The 24,380-nt window shown below is 30.2% G+C and overlaps 2 protein-coding genes across 2 annotated transcripts; one reads left to right on the top strand and one right to left on the bottom strand.

The window, feature by feature from the left end:
- The first annotated feature begins 7,255 nt into the window (after window positions 1-7,255).
- Window positions 7,256-7,960, top strand: LOC119662465. Its single transcript, XM_038072088.1, has 2 exons — window positions 7,256-7,568; window positions 7,639-7,960. The coding sequence occupies exons 1-2, from the start codon at window positions 7,388-7,390 to the stop codon at window positions 7,908-7,910; spliced, it is 453 nt and encodes a 150-aa protein (XP_037928016.1). The 5' UTR covers window positions 7,256-7,387; the 3' UTR covers window positions 7,911-7,960.
- A 13,413-nt stretch (window positions 7,961-21,373) lies between these two features.
- Window positions 21,374-22,260, bottom strand: LOC119687205 (probable E3 ubiquitin-protein ligase LUL3). Its single transcript, XM_038101458.1, has 3 exons — window positions 22,126-22,260; window positions 21,623-21,803; window positions 21,374-21,561 (listed from the first exon to the last, which is right to left on the bottom strand). The coding sequence occupies exons 1-3, from the start codon at window positions 22,134-22,136 to the stop codon at window positions 21,460-21,462; spliced, it is 294 nt and encodes a 97-aa protein (XP_037957386.1). The 5' UTR covers window positions 22,137-22,260; the 3' UTR covers window positions 21,374-21,459.
- Between the last annotated feature and the right edge of the window lie 2,120 nt (window positions 22,261-24,380).

The raw sequence follows: 24,380 nt of genomic DNA, 5'->3' as shown, positions 1-24,380 counted from the left end.
GAGAGATGCCATTTTCTTTTAAGTACAATTTTCTTTTGTTGTATTTCAGAAACATAAATGAGAGATACCACTCTCTCCTAAGTTCAAACTCGTTTTTTACGTTTTTCATACTTCGGAAACATTGAAGAGATATACCACTATCTTCTACATTCAGCCTCATTATTTCAGTTTTCTGTAGTTTGAAAGCAATATTCTATAGTTTATAATATACTTTAATCTATAAGTTAGAAAAATATAGTTTTCGAACAACAGATAGAACTACAGACTGTATATATAGATATAGAACTATAGATAGTTCGTTTTGCCTGCATTTTATAGTTCGGAAACACTAAGTTTAATGACTATTATCGGTGGATCGTTTCTTCATTTCGTATATTTTTATATTTACAAGATAAGATAAGATAGTTGTGCTTCAGGCTAATAACATTATTTAATTTTTTAGGACTTTTAAATCGTTATTTTAATTTATTACTACATTGCTTTACACACCACTTTCTTCTAATTTTTATTTTGATCTGAAAGTTAATTTAGTTTAAAATAACCTGAAAATTTTTCGATATAAATTTTTGATAAACTTTTTCTTCTTAAACAAATACTTTTCTTTTTCTTCCTTTCAATTTTTGCTTTGATCAAATTATTTGGCATTCAAAAAACGATTGATGGGATTCGCTCTTTGACGCAGTAGGCAAGGCAAGGATCTGAAATATTACTAAGCCACAATGCAGTCATTTAATTGGATAAATCAAGGCGAGGCATTTACGAAATTAAGCCATTAGAATTCTATCGAAGTAGTCAAAGGAAACTGGCATTTTGCTGCCATGCTCCAAAGAAAACGGAAGTAAATGGAGATAAAATATGCATACAATGGAGACGTGCGTATGCAGACACATATTAAACGTATATATATATATACATATATTTATATATATATACTTTATATGTAGATGCGGTGTATGAAATATATATGAACCATTTATTTGTGCGTTTAAATAAGAAAGCGGACCGCATTTTGGAGTACGCAAACAAACGCACATGGCTTTCCTGAAATGCCCGATGAAAATGTGATAAAAAATAAAAAACTCAGCAGCGTTTGTAACAATTTCCGGTACACAAACTTCTAAAATTTGACAAAAATTTACGATTTTGCGAAGATATTTGACCGGAGAGGTCAAACGAACAGAAAAATATATTTGTAAAAATATGGTTGAGGAAATTGTTGTAAAGACAATGATATATTGCACAGAGTTGGAGTTCAACGAATGTTGGTGGAGTTGTGGAGTCACTTTAAACGGATGTGATTTAAAATAATATAGTTTCTTAAATCAAAATTATTTTATTATAAAAAATTATAAAAGGAAAGATTAAGTATTAAAACTTACTTGACTAATTTTTGTACGCTAACTTTATCCAACAAATTTCACATAATTTATTGACATTATGACATGAAAGGGACCGATATTCAGGCGAAGGAGCTAGTAGTCAAGTTCCTTATTTACTTACTTAGTTAAATTTAAAATTAATTTTCGTGGTATTATTATTAAAATAAGGAATTGAGCACTGCGACTTAAAAGATCTATTGTACCCCTTACTCGGGTTAGAGTGTTTCTCCAAGTCAGATTTCTTTAATGAAAGACAGTATAGAGCCTACCTTTCCTAGTCTTGATTTTTTATGATTCATTAAATACCTTTCCTAGTTTTAGAAGAAACTCAAAAATAAATAAATAAATCAAATTTATAAAAAGGAGGCCAGGAATTATGTGTTTCTTTTTTTTTTTGTTTACTGAAAAATCGTGTGTATGTGTTTGGTGTGAGGTGTAAGATAAATTAATACCGTCCAGAAATCTACAGGTTTTATGTAGAATTTTATTACAAATCGAAATCCAAAATATTATATTCTTTAAAAATTCTATCAAATTTTTTCACGTTACTATGTATATTTTGCGGGAGAAAAAAAAATTTCAAAAATTTAAAAAAATATGCTCTGAAAATTTTTTATTGCTTAGTGAAATTTAATACTAAAACTGAAACTTATTGAGATATTTTAGCAAATAAGCAGATAAGTTTATCTTTAGCTTTACTTTTCTTTCCACAGGGATTGCAAGTATCGGTGTCCTTTCGTCCCGTCATTGAGAGGTGATAGTTAACAGAAGCATATCAAGTTAATAAACTAGTGTTTAATGTGAGTTTAGATATATTTAGATTGAGAAACCATTTTCTTGTACCAGAATAACTGTTTGAGCTGTTAGTTCATTAACTGTTAGTCTTTAGAGTCGGCCTAGGACTTCTTGAATGGCTTATATTCCATGTGTCTAATGACTGGTTTTGTTTGACAAGCGGACGTCTCGCAAAAAGTCTTTTTAGCAACTTTTTTAGCTGATTTCTCATCTTACCGCGGAAAGTTATCTAAACAAGTTCGTAGTTACTTATCTAAACAAGTGTTATCAAGTTCGTAATAACCAATATAGATAAAAGATTTTTATACCTTTTAAACAACTTGGATTAATTGTTCCAAGATTGGAAAGATTTTATAGCTGTCCTGCTATTCGAATATACAATAATTAAAGCATTTTTTTTATCACCATTTTAAGCATTTTATATATTGATTTTAACGGATTTGCTAGAAAAACGAGCAAATCTTTCAACAATCTATGAACTTTAGCCCATGACAATAAGCCATAGATGTTAACGGCTTCCGAACAAAATGGATTTCGTGGTGCAGTATTGGAGAGACTTTATAGCCATTTTGTTATTCGAATATATATAAATAAAAAGCTATTTAATGGATTTCAATGGATTTGTAATCCATTCGCTCGCAGAAAAATGAGCACATCTTTTAGTAATTTGAAAACTGTAGCTCATAACAGGAATAATTTAAAGCACTTTATGAAAAAACCAAGTTCTTAAATTGTAAATATTTATCATTTAAAAAACAACAAACTGCAGTTTCTTATAAGATACGTAAGTGACTTATGCACTATTTCAGTAGCACAAAAACTATCTTAAAAAACGCCAGAAAAACAACAATTGAAGAATTTAGCGTAGGACATCAATTTTGGTAACCAGAAACTGGATGAAATCTAAGTCATATATCCGGTTGAAACGATGCGACGATATAAATTTTTTGAATTTCATAGTAACAAGCCAGTCTGTGTGTATTAATGCATTTATGTACTATGTTTTATATTATGTTTTGCTAAATACAATAGCCTTTTCATATTTTTATCATGCATACATAAAAATCATTCGTTACTCCTCTCTAACTATCAGTCGATATGGCTATCTGCGCTCATCGAAATAGCCCTCGTGCAACTTTGCTACTATGGCTCACGGTTTTAATCACTTTTGTTATCGTTCGTTCACTTTTAGGTACACGTATTATGCTTATTTTTGTTATTGTATCTGTTATTTAATACATTTAGGTTTGCTGTCGGAAATTCATGAATAATTCATACCATACCCCATGCTCCTCTTCACAAAACTGCGACAGAATACGCCAGGTTATGCCAGTTATGCGAAAAATACTACAGTCAAGCAACCTCAAGTAAAAATTCCTTTGCAACTGTTGCTGCCTAGTGAACAACTAGTCCGGCTAGTTAAGCAAGCCAAATCTACAATTGGGGAAAAAATTGCAACAAAATGGCATTTTGTAACTTGTTTTGCAAACAAATACATTGTCAATGAAAGTCCTTTTGGCAGGATATGCGCATACATTGTAGTTGCTAAAATGTTCACATTTTTTAATTTTAATATTCATGCATTGATTTTGTCCCAAAAATCCTGGCTTTTCATTCCGAAGGAACACAGAAAAAAGTGACCGCCACTTTTAGACTTGAATCGGAATGATGTCTCCAAACCACCGACTATCCTCCATTTAATATTGCAACTTCACTGTGGCAGCAACTACCAGTGTCAATATCTTGGTTTTGCCTAACTTGACTGTGTTGTGTAAATGTTAAAGAGTTTTATTTGACAACTTCGGTTTGGAGTTGTGGTAATTTCATTTAAAAAAATCAAAAAAAAACAAATGTTTGTGTTCATTTATATTCTGTCGACCAATACGTAAGATACTCTTTATCCAACATAAGCAAGATTAAGTTTTTCTTGTGGTATTTTACTGCCTACGAATATCCTTTCCCCTCAGAGACATATTTCAATAAAAGTAATGATTAAAAATATTCTACATGTTTTAAAGATAAAAAGTTTTTCTGAAATTTTAAAAAAATCATTTGTTGTTAACTCTTTTCAAGCCGACAAGTTTTAATTTTATATAGATCTAGACTTAATGAGTCATATGCAAAGAGCAATTTGATATATGTTTATTCTGCCAAATCCAAAGTGTTTAATGAGATCTTTGCATAGCATCATCGCATTGCGTAGAATGTTGTTTATGCTTACCATCGATACCAATATTCATTGAATTTTTAATGTCCATAATGAAAGTATTATTCACTACTCTAACCACTTTCCTTCCAAGCGTTCTAATTTTAATGAATTTCGTGCGTGCCTCACTTCCTCTAATTCAGCAGTTCCAAACATTTTTTTAACCAAAGACTATTATAACATATATTTGTTGAATAACAAACTGTATGATTTTTTAATATGGTTTATGCATTCTTAATAGAATGTATAAAGAATTGTGTAAGTGCATAGATACATTATACAGATTATAAAATATGTATATAATTACTCGAAAATTTTTTGTGCTCATTTTCTAATAAGTGAGGTCTCAGTGACCTGTTAAATTTGATTCACGTAGAATTTTAATCATCTAACGGACCACCTTTGGTCCGCCGACAACCAGTTGGGTACCATTGCTCTAATCAATGCTATATGCTCATACTCAAAATGCCTAAAAAGTTAGCATTCCTTTTTTCAACATCAGGCAACATATTTTTTATACCTAGCGCCTAGCTTTTCCTCCATGCGAATAAAACAGTTAGTTTCCTTGGCAACCGTCAGAGCCGGTAATCCAAACGATTCATATCAGTTGCCAACTTATTTCAATTCTATTTGAACCAAATAATAATTAGTTCATTCTTAAGTGTCACTTCTCCCATCGATTTTTAATTAATAATTATTTAATATGATTTTCAATATTTTTTTATTAAATATACTTAACTTTCAAATTTGATAGTTCACAGTTTATCTTTAACGTAAATGAATGTTATATACATAGTAGTATATTATTATTGATTTGTTAATCTTTCCTAAATGTAATTCGTCCATAATACCAGTTACAAAGTGAAAATACTCATTCTATACAGAAATACTTATTCTTTCATTGAAATCAAATTATTATAATTACCATAGAGTCGGGGTCTATTCGGGTTCCTGTAATTCGTAAACGAACGGCATGTTTAACCTTGAGAAAATTGCTATTATCATTAAATAATACTTTAAACATCTTTTAGTTGCTGTTTTTTTTTAAATTTTTCTAACCTTTTTATTTGCGGTCCCTGCTAGACAGTAGTCTAGCCAAAAAACTGTTGATATATATATATATATTATTGGTTTTAATTAGAAGTTTATGTATTGCACATAAAGTAAATGCAATTAATTTGAACTGTCTCATATATGTATTGTCAAAATAGTTTGTCAGGTTCACTAATAAAGAATGGGGATAATAAAGTGTCTTAACAATATTTTAAGTTATGAATATATAAAGATATGCGGTACCTCGGTAAAGTGATCAAATTTTATGCGTATTAGTTTCTGTGAACGTTACGTTATAACGTTACCAAGCCGCCATGGTAAAGAATTGTCGAGGCATCAGGTCTGATCATCTTTTCGATATTCGACAAGCATCAGCTAATCCTCATTATTGTAAAATATTGGACAACATTTTAATTTAATCCGAAATTGCAAGTGTTTGAAGAAATTAAGTGAAATTACAATTCCTATTTTAATTTTTTTTCTTTTTAAACAACAAAACATTGATTGCAATACATCTGACATTACGATTTGACATCAACAACAAATAACATATATTGCACTACATCAATCAATAAATGTTATTTATTAGAGTGAACTCTTGAGCAATCACGTTTTAACTTATTGATTTTTACATAGACAACATTTCATCATAAGAATATATATCTTATGATACAATTCCCTTAATATGGTGTAATATTGTAAACTGCATCACGATTATGGACTGAACTAATTGTCTAGATATAGCGACTGTAGAAAACGTAACGTAACTAACAGAATGTACGCAATATGGTCAGTGATGACAAAGTGTACTCAACGCTAGAAAACATGAAGACACAAACACCAAAAGTTCAATCTAATCACCAAATAGTTCATACACAAACGTATATAACACAATTCTTCAATGTTTGCATCAGCTTATATAGGATCTCCCCTACGCTCACGTAAATAACCTCAAAATCCTGTTGACTACTCAGTTTCCCACTACTTTTACTTCGACACGAATAGTCTAATACATTGCTTTCCATAAGAGGTCTGTTCTTGCACGTACTTGTAGTAGAAATCAAGCAGAAAGACACTGGAAGCACCCAAAATCAGGCAAGGTGAAAGATGCATTTGGGTGAATTATCATTCCGGACTGCACAAAATTTCTGCGATGAAGATTTAAGTCGGGTCGAAACCAGATAATTTGTGTTAAAAACTTCAACATGAATATTCAACAATGTTTTCATCGTCAAGGCGCGAAATTTGGTTGCAAAAATAGTTTCGAATTTATTTCGATCCAAAAGTAAAGATTATTTGAATTTAAATAATGAAAAGGCAAACACAATAAATTAAAAGATAATTTTTATGTAACGAAAATTAAAAGAAATATAGCAAAATGTATATACTGATAAGATTTTCATACAGATAAAATAAATAATAAATACTTTACACATTATATATAAAATATATCCACTGTCAGAATTTAGATTGAAATCAATAACAAATAATGGTTAGCACGCTTTACTTCATTTTTACTTGAAAGCGTTCCTGTACTTTCAGTGTAAACAGTATTTCTTAAACAGGATTTAGGGTTTTAAAGCTAACTTTAACTTTACTTGATTTTAATTTGAAAAATACGGAATCGGGTCAGCTGGTTTCTTACAGTACGACCAATACAGCCTTACAGAATAAACATTCATTGAGATATTAAAAAAAATATGGCTGGCACGAATTTTATGTATTTCTGTCATTCCATAAGTATACAGCCACATCTAGTTATCAATGTTTTAATTCAAATATTGACAGCGAATGTCAATCATATATGAAAATATTACAGAACTTTCTAGAATTCCTTAATGCTTTATCTTGAAGTGAAGTTGGTAAAATCGTCGTAACGTGCACACAATAACTAATTATTCGAAATAATTCTAAAATTGTTTTGAAAAAAACATTCCAGAACACAAAACTAAAGATGTCGGCCGGCAATGAAGAAAATGTTTCGGTTCGTGAGTCCAGCGCTAATGCTGCTCCATCAACTTCTGCTGTTGGCATTCCTATAAATGCAGCCAATGGTGTTAGTGTGGGAGATGCACCAATAACAAATGGCATTGATCCTCCTGTTACTGCTGCGAATAACGTCGTGCGGGGCAACGGTATGTATTTTCCAATTAATGACAATCTTTGAAAATATAAGCGTCGGTAATTTAACTTCTTGATTCTTAGTGAGCAGGTCTGTTCCTCACACTGGAATACGATATGGTTTGGTTCCCGTACTAACGAATCAGGTTCGCGCTAATAGTGCACGCGGTTCTGTACAAATAGCAATGACAAATGGCATTGATTCTGTCGCTCCACCTGGCAGGCACACAACTTTTAATGCCCTAACTCGTGATTTCAATGTTCTTATTAATACCGCTACTACCGATTCTAGAATTGCAACTGAAGCCGACACCGAGACCGATTCAGATGAATCAGATTCAGACACAACAGCATAAACTCTTCCCTGTGTCTGACTTGCAGAACTTACATCTTTAATGAGCAGACATGATAATAATTGCAATTGTTATATTGCGAATACAATAAAAAATTACGTAGATTAATTTGTTTTTTATTTTCTGTATTTTTTTATAAATTTTTAATTTAAGTACAAGAAATTGGCTATATATACCGCCTTTCGCTTTTGGTGAATATTATTATATAAATCATTAATCAATTCTATTTGCGACAGTAATGTCATCGTATATGAGTGCTTTTGTCGGTGCAAGGAATCTATGACTTTTACTAGTGACCACGGTATCATTGTCGCGGCAGCAGAGATTAATGACCTATCAGTCTAGAAACAGACTCGCATTCCTGATTCATTATTTACGAATTAACGCCTATACAGAAGCAAAAACATGCCTTGGTGAGGTATTATAAGTTAACATATCTTATTATTGAATTCTTATTAGGTGGAAGTAAGCTCAATAATTGTTAAAACTTTTGTCAGCAATAGTTTTACATAACAATTAAAATAAGACAAAGATTCTCAAAAGAGACATTTCAGATGTTCAATATTTTTTATACTCACTAGACATATTTGTACAAAAATGCCTGCAGCACGGTGCTATCTTCGGCTTTATTCTGATTTTATTGTATAGAGTTCGATGCATCGATAGTAGTAATTATCTATTTTACAGTGAACTATGAAATTTAGATTGTTTCTTAAAAAATATTGTACATATTCTATATTAGTAAATCAGGTACATCACAAAGTACTTTTTTCTCTGAGATACGAGGCTCGCATACTTCTTGCTTTTCCAGAAAAATATTGTTCTTATGCGCGGGGGAAACATTTCTCTTGTTCCTTTAATAAAACCACCACGTTGTTCTGTTTATAATATATATAAATAAAAAGCAAATTGGATTATTATTGTATATATATATGTGATCATATAATATACATTATATGATACATTTATATTATTATGTTGTAGCTATTTGAATCAGTGCACTTGAGCACTTTTACTCTCTATTCTCTCTATTAACTGACAAAGTATCTTTAAAACGTCTTGCCTGGATTATTGTTTATCATTTTATCAAACTAATCTATAATTGACCTCAGATCTGCATACCTTCTCAAGGAGCCTGTAATCATTCTAAGATTCGCCCTATTTTCATTTTTGGAATAATATCGTTGATCTCAGTATTTTTCATTTATTCTCCTTCAATTTGTTTTGATTACATATTTTGTTATTACAAAAGTTCTTCAAAACAAATTTTTTCTCTAGAAATTGACAATCCACAATTGCTAATTCAGATATTCCATAATAATGATCAGAAAAGATCTTATAAGATTTTATGATATCATTATCTCATTACAAAAATGTTTATAAGAGTCCTGTTTATAAGAGTAAGACTTTATTCTCATATTTTTTTCGTATCACACCATTATCAGATTAATACGGCTTAAATTGAGTTGTGTGTATTCAATTCAAAAGCTTGCTGGAATTTTTAGGAACTTTAGAAAGTTCAACATTCAAACAATTAAATAAATTATGGTAAATACCAATATTCGCTGCCATGCCGACATAATTTACTATTTCCCTCCATTTACCATCAATTTACTCGAACTCGCACACGGCCTTAATAGTACGATAGCACTGTCTCGTCTCATTTAGGTACTTGCTCATTCACATTAATGAAGAAACGTTCACATCATAATGAAGTCATTTACCCAACTAATAGAACTTTTATATGAAATAAATAAACCTCACTCAAATATATACATATATCACAAAACACAACAAAAAACAAATATTTAATTGATATTGTTATTAAATTATTTAAATGCATGTGGCGATTCCGGCACATATGCTTCAGCGCCATCTAGTATTCAATTCAACAATAGCATTTGGCACAAAAACAAACTTCAGTCTTAGAGAAGAATAAGAAACATAGCATCGTTTTTCGCCACATACATTTTATGTATCAATTAAATATTCAATTAATAAAAACAAAGACTTTATTAAACACCTACTTCTTTAGTGCCTTTGTTTATAGCTTAAGTGTTTGTTTACATTTTACATATAAAATATATGACAAATATTTCTACTTTTGGTGATTTCCCTTGTGGGAAATTTATATTTAAGGGTTGCACTCGATAATTTTCGTTTTAAATGAGCTGATTTATTGATAATAAGTTCATTTATATGAAAGATTTTTGTATGGCAAATTATCCTCATTAATGGCTATAATGAGCAAAACCGCCTAAATGAGACAGTGTGAATGTGCTACAAAATCCAAAAAAAAAAAATTTGTACTTTTGTATGTGTGTACGTATATATACTCAATGTAATATGTACTTTTCAAACGTTTGTATTCAACATCTAATAATTATCATACCAAACAAAGAATAAAAATAATGCGTATAAATGCAAATAAAAGGATAAAAGGTTTTCATTAAATATATCTTTTATAATTTACATGCATATATATGTACATATCTACACATATACATTTAAAGGAATTGTCTTATTTATTGACATAATATACGAAATCAATTCATTCATATCACGTTAAGAATTATATTTTTTATGTATATATGTGTGTATGTACACAATATAAATATATTTATAAACGTGCATATGTGTGTATGGTAAGTAAATAAGCCTTTTAGCTGCTGTGCTTATACAGTTAAAAGCTTCCACATTTGCACGATTTTTACCTCACATTTTTGCTTTCAATATTTTTAAATATTTTTTTGCTTTGTTATTTTTATTTATTGAAATGCAAATTGTAAATAAAAATGATAATTTGCATTTTATAATGCAATAAATAATTTTATTATGTACAAAAGCCAATAACGCAACATACACATGCATACTCGTATTGAAAGCAGCACTTACTCATAAACTCATACAGAACAAAACGCACGTCGCATAACTTTACACAACTTCATTCGTATAGCAATACACACATCATACAAAAATACGTCGTCGGCGTAAGCACCTTTCAAATGGTACTACCATACTTTCCTTCCCTTCACATTTATGCCGACATCAATAAAAAATAAAAGTTAATCCCAAATGGATTCACTGAGAAGTAGAAGTGTTAAAGAAAAACGACTAACAAAAAAATCAACATTACTTGTTGTTGGTTAAGTTGCAGGTTCTGAGGATAAAACTGAAACATAAATAAAAAAAGCAAAAATAAAATACCAACAAAACCCATAAAGCATAAGAATTTGAAAACATTACAAATACAAGCAAACAATGACGGTAAGCCTTGCGGTGCACTGTTTTTGTTGTTATTGTTTTTGGCTTTGTTGTTTCTACCTGTACGTTTAATGGAAGTGTTTTAATTCATTTGCAATCGCAGCACAGTTTTGAGTGGCGCCCGCGTTGACGTTGACGTTGACGTCGAAATTGAAATTACTGTTGACAACGACATTATTTACAAATTTTGCATACTTGACGCTACGAAAATCGAAGTGGCATCCGCAAAGACAAACAAACTGACGCACGTGATGTGACGTGACGTTATGTGTACAACCGCATCCATAAGTACAATTATTTACATATGTTAGTATGCATGTGTTCCTTTGGTAGACATGAAATGCTAGCTTTTCGGTCTTTCGTACATTAGGCAGATTAGAGTGTACGATGTGCAAATCGAATAGAATTTTGTGATAAACATACGTGCATTTAAATGGCTTTAAACAGATTTCAGCAAGAAGATTCTATTTTATTTATTAGTATTTCGCTAAACGGAACTTGCTGACATATTGTCTGTCTACTACTAGGAGACAACAAGACAATTTCTTATATAGTCAACCATAAAAACTTTATAATAAAATATAATATTAGTAACCCAACTTGTAGGTGCATTCTGCCGCTCCAACGTAAGGAAAAAACAATAAGTCTATTGCTAAAATCTAGTACGTACAAATTAAAGACTTCAGCAAGAGACTGTTTGTTTTCTGCCTTACTTCAGAGCGGCCAAGTACACCTATATGTAGAGCTACTAATATTGTTATTTTATACTCCATGATTATATGTTTTCAATATCATATCTATAGACCTTTTCTTTTGTAAGCATATCACAAAAGAACAACCGCCTATTCCAAAAGTAACATATAAAACAACTATACCTCTGGCTTATTTAGTTATTGTTGTTAGAGCTATTGCGCACTTTTGTTCTTTTGTGGCTAGGGGGCTTATCCCTGCCCCACACTAGGCTTCAACTATACAGGAATTCATATCGTTTATTTATCTTTTAATTGATGACGGACTGTAGGTCAGCATAGCTTCCTGTGAGTCCAGAGGTGGACTTGATGTTTGTTAAAGTCTAATAACATTATAATAACATGACAGTATACTTTATTTAAATATACTACAATGAATTATAAAATAAATTGTAAGTTATTTTAAGGAGCCTCTGAATAAGTAGCCAGGGCTGATTTATCAGATATCATGGCGTATAAGTTGAATTAAATAGGATGATCTTTAGGCAAACAGGACGGCAGGTCTGTCATTCTGTGTCAGTTTAGAGGAATTTATCCTAATAGTAAGTCTCTAGTCAGTGGTCTAGTTATTCTCTTGAACTCGGCTTTAACCATCGAAACTTACAACTTGAAATATATGTTTTCATGTCTGATGATGCATCAATAATCACTTTTTTTTTCATATTTTTATTTATTTAATATATAATTTTAAAATAAAATTATAAAAATATTTTCAAAAAATTTTAATTCAATATATTTATTATTTAATTAAGTAATTATATGTTTCTTTACTATTTTAAAAATAATTATAAACATTCTTTATTATTTTTCATTTTTGCCGGTCTTATATCGTTTATTTAACACATAAAAATAATAAAAACAAAAATCATCATTTTTTATCGGATCTGTTTTATTGATAAAATTAATTATTCTTCATAATTATTGTGATAATATTTATATTATATATTATATATTATAAATTATAATAATACCTTTAATTTTATTTTGTTCAATTGATCTTGTTAAATCGAAGCAATTTTATTGTGTTATTCCAAGCGTTTTTTTTTTGTAAGTAATTTTACTTCTTTATATTATCATAACTATTAAGTTTAACATTTGTATGTTATTATTGATAAGTAAATAAAATAAAGCAAAATAAAATAAAAAAAGATGAAATAAGTACGTTGTATTCTTATAATTTTAATAAAATTATTCATCTGTAAATCTTTTTAATTGTTATCTTAATTCTTTACACTTAAATGAATTTGATATATAACATTTTGTTCAATGTATTTTATAGATTAAATGAATAGTACCATATTAGTGATATTAATATTCTTAAATCCATTATTTTCCACTCTCATACCAAAAAAAAAAAAACAGAAACAGAAATAATATTATTATGAAATCAGCCAATAGTAACTGAAGATACGAGTATCGCGAAAAATTCTCAACAGTCAAATAAATCAGCAGTTGTCCTATAAATGTTTCATATATTTTTATTTCAATTCATTGATACTCTCATCGGTGCTGAGACGCCAATTCGTCCAAATTTGTGAAATACATTAAATCTGCATATCATAACAAAAATATTCGCATAAAAAGCATTCTAAGATACAAAGGCGTTAATGGGTTTGGGGTATGGCATTAAATATGAATAAAGCAGGATGCTTTTATGTTTCCTCCGATTTAAAATACAGTTGAATTTAATTTGTTTTCAATAAGTGCAAATCCTTTTGCTTGGATTGTATTTATTGTATATTTAATATTACAGATATGGCTATAACGAGTAAAACCGTCTAAATGAGATACGTTAAGAAAAAAATGCAAAGGAGCTCAGTTTATCACATTTTTATACTTTATGTCGAATTAAACTTATACTAATCGATTATTTTTATTTATTTGCATTTATCAAGACAAACGATTTTTATTTTTGTATAATCAAAAAACATAAAAAATTTTTACAAATTGTAGAATGTTGATTGAAATATGTAAAGTGTAGACATGTACCCAAGAGGTGGGTGAAATGGTAGAGGTGGTATGATTAGGTTGTTTGATATAGATATATAGTCATTTTCAATGCAGCATAATTGTTGAATAAACTACAAAATTTGTTAGATGGATTCCAATAGCAAAGAAAAGCCAAGCACAATAATTTAGTTTATTTATCGAACTTTGACTGACCATACAACGTTGTTTCGAGTATTGCCAAATACTCATCATCAGTGCTTTTTGGAAATAATCGAATTACTTTTTAATTAGTTTATAGTCCGTAAATAATTTTTTTGGACTGCAAGTGTCAGGCTTAAAACCTGTGCCTGTTAAATCAGAAACGATAATTAAAGATAATTAAACGTGTTTTCACACAAGTAGCCTAGGCTGCACAAACTTTCAAATCCTGGTTTTTTGTTACTTTTCACTTTTTTAAGTGATACTAACCGAAGCACTAACCAAAGTATAAGCTTATAAACTACAGCTTTATTTGAAAACACAAGTTTAACGAATTGAAAGTTAATTTGTTGATTGAAATTATCTGAAAAAGGCAACATTTTGAACACGTTCTTTCTGTACTACATATGTATTTTGTAATAAAATGTTTGAAACCACATTTAATTTGTAGTGTTATATACATTTTATAATATTATGTACATGCACAGACAAATCAGAATCTGATTTGCCTTCTTATGCTTCATGAGTTTTGCTGCATCGAGATGAAAGGGTAATCAGGGAAGTGCAATTTTTTGTTTTTATTAACCTCTTATTTTTAGGTTAAGAGGGAATAGAGAGGAAAGAGCATTTAATGGTAGTCAGAGACGAAGAAAAGTTGTTTGGTGTTGAGTGGACGGACAAACATCACCAATATTTCTTCTATTCTTCATTCTTATTGCACACTTACTAAATAAAGTTAATGTATAGTTTTTGTTTTTGTTTATATTCTTTCTGACACATAGGATTGACTTTGTATGCATACAATGCACAAATTATTATAAATTAGATTTTTGATGATATTTACACTGGTCTCATACAAATACATATATGAGATTTGCTATTATGAGGTGACTAAGCACCGGCAGTAGCTCAACCATAGTTGTTGTTAGTGCAAATGGTACAAATATGTTCGGTAGTGAAGACAGTACTATGTCCTATAGTAGCAATGATATCATGAAGTATATTAATAAACACCATGTTGTTTAATATCAAATTATGTTTTATATATAAATATATATAATTTAATACATGTTCCAGTTCTTATTATTATTAATTCAATAAAGTATATAAAATTGAAATATTGACGAAATTAAATTTATATAACATATAATTTTATCATATAGAATCGATTGATTATATAAAATTTATAGTAAGTATTTAAAATTAATAACTAAAAATTTTAGTAAGCAACTTAATAATGAACAACTCAGTGTGTTCTTTAACTTTATACACTTTATAATCAAACATACCGTAAGTAAAATATATCTAATTCTATTCATATTAGATGTATTAATAATATCTATACGCGTGCGGGCTTTTCAGTTTATTTTTTCTTTTATTCAATTATAATTAGAAATACGGAAAAACTTTGTATGAGTGAATTGTTTGTTTTTAATATGGTAGATCTATAAATTTTTGGAAGACAAAAATATGTCGGATATATAAGCAAACAAATATGAATTTTATGAAAAAAATTGATATTTTCCAATTTGTGGGGCTCTTAGGGCGCTATTTTCACTTGTCCCATTGAACTAAAATTTTTAACAGATTATTTTTTCAGTAAAATCAACCGATCTGATGGGTGCTGTGGAAGATTTTCTGACTTTCGCAAATAAATGGCACCCTAATATATATATATATATATATTATATATATATATATATATATTATATACATTGTGACCGAAAAGTTTTCGGAAATTCTCATTTAAAATTCGCGCGCTGTATATTTTTCGATATTTTAAGTTTATGTAGTTTGGCAGCACTGTCCTTAATTACTATGCCAAAAATGAGCGCGATCTGTCAGACAGTTCGTTTACGGCAGCTGTTGAAACCAGTTCACCTCAGTAGTGCGTTGCGAAAAAACAATGGAAAAAAATATTGAACAAAGAGTTTGCATCAAATTTTGTGTTTCGAACGAAATTTCGTGTGCAGAATCGTTGCGAATGCTACAAAAGGCTTATGGGTAATCAGTTTTATCGAAAACTCAAGTTTATGAGTGGTACAAAGCCTTTCAGGACGGTCGTACGACCGTCGAAGACATGCCGCGTTCTGGACGACCTTCGGCCTCTACCACCGACGAAAACATTGAAAAGGCAAAGGAAATCGTGTTCCAAAATCCTCATGTGAGTGTTAGAGAGATAGCACGAGAGCTAGGCATCGGTCGTGAGAGCTATCCGCCGTAAACGGCCTCAATTGTGGAAGGATAATTCATGGATTTTTCATGACGATAATGCTCCCTCGCACCGAGCCAACATTATCAACGATTTTAAGGCCAAACATTCAATAAATACCATCAAACAGCCACCGTATTCACCTGATCTTGCACCGTGTGACTTTTTCCTGTTTCCCAAACTCAAATTACCACTCAGAGGAACGCGTTTTGAATCCATAGAAGACGAAAAACAGAATTCGCAGAGGGAACTCAAAGCCATACCGGAAAGCGCCTATAAAAAATGTTTTGATGATTGGAAGAAACGTTGGCATTTGTGTATTGCTTCTAATGGAGCATATTTTGAAGGAGATAAAATAAATATTGATGAAGATTAAGAATTTTGCGTTTTGTACATTGTGCCCGAAAACTTTTCGGTCACAATGTATATATATATATATATATATATGTATAATATATATATATATATTTTCTGTATATCTAATTATAATTGAATAAAAGAAAAATAAACTGAAAAGCCCGCACGCGTATAGATATTATTATTACATGTATATGTATATGTATATATATTTATATATATATATAAATTATATATAAATTTTAAATATAAGCTAAATATATAAATAAAATAATCACTAAATCTGTTGCTTTTGTGGCTTAAATATTTTCCAAAATTCGTTAGGAGTTCGCACTCAACTCAATTGCCAACTTGTTGACAGAAATATTTCGTTACTGAATTCCACGAATTTTTCAAATTTTTTTATCATTTTTTAACGTATTTTATGCATTTTTAATGTGAAATTGAATTACTTTTGTTATTGAATTGCGTGGAAATCGATTTTTCACTTCAGGCATTGACACTTTAATTGAATACAGATTTATGAAGGAATGCGTGTATGCGTACATGCGTTTATGCGTTTAAACGTGTTCACGTTTAACACTTAAGTCCGTGAGATTTTTTGTGCGTAAACAGATACGATTTATTACTTTCGTGAATATGTGAGGGTTTTTTATTTGTTGTTGTTGTGTGATTTCATTTAAAATCGGCATATCTGTCGTACTATATATCGTAGGAATTTCTTTTCAAAAATACTTTTTTTCTCTCCCCTACATGTATAAGCTTATAGATATTATAAAATAATATAAAATAAAATTTATTTCAGCACAAAGAAAAATTTTGCGAAAAAATGGAAGCACATGCTACACTGCTTTTTTGAATTATTTTATGAATTTGGATGTGTGAGTGTGTGAGAGTGTGTGCGTGTGTTCATGTGTATAAGCATCAATATGCCAAAAAATCTTTTGCAATTTCCCTGCAGCACATAACAAGCATCATAACGTTAACAATGGCGTGGTGAATAACGACGAAGACGTCTACTCAGTAAAGGTGAAAAAAAAATGACTTAAACATGCTGTAAAGCGAAAGAGCTGAGAAGCAGTAATAGCAACAAAGGGGACAATGTGTAAACAAATATATTACAACAACTATTGCTGGCATAAGAATAGCAACAACAACAACTCAGCACTTTAACAAATTGTACCACAGCATACAAGTAAACAAAAGCTCACACAATCACAACTTCACGTGAGAAAATATTATTTCACATACGAATCGCATTTCACAGGTCGCATCAGTCGGATATGCCCAAAATTTTGAGTGCTACTTCAATACACAATTGCGGTGGTACGCTTTTTATTAGCTCCTTTCTGGATATATGCTTTAATATGCTTGAATAAGTGTCGTTCGACTTTCTCGTTACATTCTGCATAGTGAGAATAATGCACTACAATCAACCTGGTTGAATGAAAAGTAATTACTTTTGGCAGATTCCAATGAAACTGCTTTAATGCAATATTGCTAATAGGGATAGTAAGACACATTTTCCAAAAAATACACATATATACTGATTATAAAACAGAATTAGTATATAACATAAGAGAAGAGAAATGTATTAAGTTACATACTTCCAAATAGTTAGTTAATATTGCTAATTGGGATAGTAAGACACATTTTTCAAAAAATATGTTTACTTATTATTAAACTTAATTAACATAAAAGAAATGTATTAAGTTACATGCTTAGTTTGTCTAAATTGTAATAAAAATTTATAGTTATCAATCAAACTACATTCATTCTTGGCATAATGCACACTTTAACTATATTTGATTTTTAAAATAAAATTTAAAAAAATAATAATTAAATTTACTCTATATTAAATATTTCAAAAGTAATTATTGAAGGTAATTAGTTTTGCCGAAAAAGCTACGTTTTCTTATAATCACAAAGAAGCTTATTTTTAAAAATTTATTAAAACTTATTCTCCACACACGATTTTGAGACTAGTATAGCAACTTATCACACATAAACACGCCAATTTCCTAACTACAGCTCTACTCATCATTATGCCTCATAAATGTTATTATGTTCATTATGCCTCATAAATGTTCACACCAATTCGAGCTCAATTGAGCTTTAACTTCGACGCATTGAAGCCGCAATATTTCTCCACTTCAAACAAAGCTAATTGCAACTAAAATTCATCACACTCAAATCATTCCAAAAATCCCAAACAACCACTCTGTTTCCTAATTAATTTCCTAACTCTGGTACTTACATTTTGTAATTCCTTTCATTGTAATTCCTTGCAATATAGATCTTCTCTGGTCACACCAACAACAGCAACATTACCAAAGTGTAGTATCGAACCAATCAATTTTTTTTTAACCGATACAAGATACCCTCCTAAGTATTTTATTTAGTTGTGTTTTAAGACATTGTCTTAAACAGCGTCTTTAGTTATCACTGTTTAATTTCATATCATCTTTAATAGTTACCGATCTAGGATAAAAATTCCTATAAGCAGTTTCGATGACAATAGTCCTGGTAAATTGCCCAAGCGTGAATTTCTTCCATGGCAATTAAATATATGCAATATGAATTCAATTAATTTTAGTTATAAATTTTTATTTTATTTACATGATGATTATTTCTAAAATATTTAAAAAGAAACGCAATAGTTTTTTTAATTTTTCTAAAAATACTATTTTATAATTACCTCAAAGTCAGCAACTGCTCTAAATATAGAGTTTTCATTTCAATAGACAGCATGAAGGTAGCTCCTAACACCTTTTCTCCTAAAGGACTTTTTCTCCTTTTACGAAATCATCAATATTAAATGATAAACGATTTAAATTGGTGTCTGATATTAGTTTTACGAATTTTGATTGGTAATAGTGGTTTCGGCGATTAAAACTCCAACTGCTTGCTGGCGATCTATAAATATTTAAATAAGACTAAAATAGTTACAAGACAATAACAAGAAAAATCCGTGTGAATAACATGTGAAGACAAGTTGTTAAAATGTTCATGAATTCGAACGTTTTGGGTGGGAATCTCACACGTATGTCTTACTTTTAGTAGGTTTATTGTTGTTAAAATGTTTCTCTAAATATCTGCAAATATTTTTGTTTATATTTGCATAAACCCTTACGTGCTCGATATGCAATAGGTTACCGCATTTTCATATATCCACAAATTTCCACCTACCTACCTATTCACCAACCTACCCACCTTCCCACCTACCTACCTACCCACCTACTTACCGACTATCTACTTCAATTTTCACAGCATTTTATTTAAATGGTTGGGTCCGTATTGTATTTCAGGAAATTTTATAACTTGCTGATTTTGCATAAATTTCCGAACAATAATGAGGGCAACCACAAAATGCTTAGGTTCAACGCAACATCATTTGAAAGGCCAAAAATATGTGGAAAGCGTTTACCGAAAAAGATACTTTATATTTGTTATGCAAAATTCAATTACAACAAAATATTTTCAAATTGCCTATGCGGTAATACCGCAAATATTTTTAAATATTTTATTTAACTTTTTCATATATAACGCAATGGAATTTATTTAAATTTAATAATAATAAAAAAAGCAATATTTGCTATAAATGCCTCAGCACTTTAAAGTAATGGTATATTGTGTTGAGCTTAAATTTATTTTAAACAAATTTATTAAGTTGTTTTATTACCGCCTCAGTTTTTATTAAGCCAGTGTAATCCAGAATTTCACTAACAGCAAATAGTGAATTGGATACACATACATTAATATCGTCATCCACTACATTTACATATTCGTAGTAGACTAGGTTAGATTGGAGTTACTGCCTTGTACCTCAAAGTCTTCTTCAACACAAATAATGGTACGGATATTCATAGTAACTGAGGATTAAATGTCCGTTTGCCCTCCCAACGAGTCTATAGTCGAGGCAGAAATATTTGCCGCTTTATTGAGTTACTGAATACCTCTAATTTATTCCAGAAACGTTGGACATATAAAAAAATAAAAATAAAATATCTTATAAAATATAAGAAACAAATTTAATACAAAATTCAGATTTGCGGTGTGAACAGGTTTTTAATATGGTAAATTGAATCAAAAAAGTAACAATCAATCATGTAATTATTAAAGCTCTCCATAGACTATTACATTTTTACAGACAGGAAATCAAACAGATAATATAATATCAGTTTATATGCCATTCCTCACTTTATAAGCGTCTTATGATCTGTACCCAATTATTTTGAGCAGCATAAAAGTCACTCCAAAGTCTGTGGTTTATGGTTTTGGTATGTAGTTTATGGTTGTGGTATGTGATTCATGATGACAGATCACATCATTCTAGTAGCATAATCATATTATTTTCCGAACGTGACACACTAAAACTGTATTTTAGATCCAAACATAAAAATAAGTAATGTAGAGAAATTTTTGACCGCGCCTAAAATGACGTTCTAGCATTGCTTTTCAAACTGAAAATTATGGAAACCATTATTGTTCCATTATTTCCTCTCTGGAATCCTTGGAGTTTGGAAACTGATTATCAATTACTATAATTATTAACATTATGTACAACTTTTTGGATAGACTTTTTATGGATTTGTATGAAAATTGATATTTATTGCTGCAAATTTATCGAGCAAAATAATTACAATAAAAAATTCAATATTATATACAAAGTTTTATGTATTTTATATATTTAACTAACATTTGTTTTACAAGATTCTAATTGCTAGTTTGGGGTTTTCTCAGGAATACTAATTAATTAAACATTTTCTAATCTTTTTTTTTCTTTAGTTTTTGTAATCGTAGAGGCTTCGGCTTTACGAGTTCACTTAAAATCTTTTTTCAAAAGCACACGACATTTCCTGGCATCATAATATATGACTCTTTCTTTTATAACATTATTTCCTTCTGTTTTCTTTATTACCGTCTGCCACATATAAGTTGTTTTATAAATATACATTTTGATTAAGAAATGTTATAATACCCACCTTATACGCTACTTCAATTACCTTACGGCACAATGTGCAATTAAAACGCATACTACAAGTGTTCCTCCGTAAATGATCGAAGCATTCTTGACACATCTGATGTTTGCAAGGCAGCTCTATGGCAGTTTGGGGCTCTTCAAGACATATTGGACATTCTGAGTTAAATGTTTCTGTTTCGCCACTGAAAGTGTTGTAAATTTATTATATTTATGTATATACCACATATAATTTTTACTGGTATACTTTTCACAATCACTTTAGAAATTAGCTTGAAATGAGCCATATTTAAATGGAAATTAATGAGTTAGTCAGTATACTGAATTTATTGAACTATCTATATGTTTAAAATAATCCATAATAAGTATTTTATATTATAGAATAATTTATAGTAAAATCTATATGTTGAACTGTATGTTTACAACAAAGCAAAAAAAGCCTTTAAAAATTTTAAATAATTATAATAAATGAAAACAATTAAATTAAAATTAATTAAATTGATTTACCTCATGTTCATTTTTAGTGCCCTTTTATTAAGTTTACACAAAAAGTTACAAATGCTGCTATCATAAGAACTATTCAAAGCAAAAAAGGTGACGCTTGACACTGGGATATTCAGTGTTGGAAAGTACAAAACTTTGTTTGAAGTTTTACTTGACAATTATGATATATAAAATATGGAAGTTTAAAATCTCAAGTTACTATACATATTGAATCCATGGTATCTTGATTCTTTTTAAAAAAACACAAATACAGGAAAGAAATTTGATTTGATTATTACGAAAAGTTCACAGGGTCCACATACTTTCTATATATTTATATAATTATTTTGCTATGAATAAATAACAAGATTTAGAAAAGCTGATAATAATTTTTCCTGAGTACAAATTCTTTTAAGAGCTGTCAGGACTTAAGATATTTCTTTCGTCAAAAGGCGGTCTTGTAAGTTTTAAGAAAATAAACTAGCTTGAGTGTACACTCTATTTGAACACCATTGTTAGAATAAAAACTGCATTTAACTTAGTTTGTTAAATGGATAAAAAACTCAGACATTTTGTTCACAACAAATAACCAACTTCCCAGCCACTGTTCCACAATTTGAATTTATTTATTGTGTACACAAACCAACTTTTTACACAACAGCTGATTTTTTACTCCTTTACTTGATCACTTTTTTTCTAATAAATCAAATAAGGGAACATAATAATAAAAACTTAATGCAACAGATATAACTGAACATAGATTTAAATCGGTATGCAGCCAGTATACAGACTTACTCATTAGGTAAAGGAAAAACCGATAATGCCGGTAGATAATGGGAACATGTCTCTCACTCCCTATGCCAATGGTACGACGAAGAGAGTCGCCAAACTACTGCTGCGATAAAAGGTGCAGGGCCTATAAAAGGACCCTGCAGCTACGCGCACCGTCTGGGTAAGCAATACCCAGAGATGAGGAAGGTAGAGAGGCGCCTATTCAGATGGAAGAAACGAGAACAAAAAAACGAAATGATGCCCGTAAATTCTATCAAAAAGTCAACCGTCTTATGGAGCATCAACCTCTGAGGACGAAAATGGTAATCTGGTTACAAATACGCAGAGTATTCTGAAATTATGGAAGGAACATTACTCCAAACTACTATCGGGTAATGATAACATCAATTTCACTTTTGAGAAATTGCTCTCGGAGTCCCCAATCGAAAATTTTGGTGTTGAAATTCTAACACCTAGCTACAACGAAGTAAGTATGGCTATACAGCGATCTACGATTTACTACAGTCCCAGCCTATTCTTGCGAGTACAATGATTTAAAGGGAAAAGATAATTAGTTTACTCTGGAAAAGTAGTGCACATGCACTGCACTCAACTGCATCTGTCATAGATACGAGACAGTGAGCTATAAACAATAATTCACATTCTTAACATGCGATGACAATAAAAGCCGTATATTGAAGGCGATGGTGACGGTGACGGCGACGCTGTTGTAAGCTTTAAAGTCAACGTGCGTGCCGATGGAAGTTAAATCGGGGCGAGGAATAATTGAAGTGTGTATCAAAACAAACACATACTTAAATGTTCGTAATTAATTGTGATCAATGTAGGCAAGCAGTTGTTGGTTTGCTTATTATATACATGTACGCTTGTGTGCATGTATATTAGGCGTTGAAGGCTCGTTAAGGTAATCAAATATTGCACGCTAATGAATGCATCCTTAATGTTAATTAAATGGAAAGCATGCAGACCTGCTGGCCCAATAAATGTGTAATTACTAAATTGCATAATCACATGTTGTGCATTCTCAAACAGCTTTGTGACAACTTAATAATATTGTTTGAAAGGACTTAGTTTCTAGGTGGCAACTTTGAAAATTATTTCAACTGCATTTCAATTAGTATGCAAAATAATTCTCACAAAGAACAAACATTGTTGCATAAATACAGTAATCATGCTGTATGTGAAGGACAAATAATAAAGGGGAGGACAAGATTTTGAGATAATAAAAATGTTAACACATAAAATCGCTTTCAATTATTAGTTTATGCTTGAATTATTTGGAATTAATGTTAATATTAGAATATATTGATAAATAAATGGGCTTCTTAATATTTCCTAAAGCACGCATACATATGTTATGTATATAAATGAAGTACCTCAAATATACAGTTACATTATATACATTTATCTTAATATTCCATTACGATTGATACATAGTATCAATTCTATTCTATCAAATCTTTGTTTACACAGCTGCATCTGGAGTT

This window comes from Teleopsis dalmanni, chromosome X (genome assembly GCF_002237135.1).
Source record: "Teleopsis dalmanni isolate 2A chromosome X, ASM223713v2, whole genome shotgun sequence".
Classification (NCBI taxonomy): Eukaryota; Metazoa; Arthropoda; class Insecta; order Diptera; family Diopsidae; genus Teleopsis; species Teleopsis dalmanni.
The sequence above is the reverse complement of the archived record's forward strand: the minus strand, read 5'-3'. Positions and strand labels throughout refer to the sequence as shown.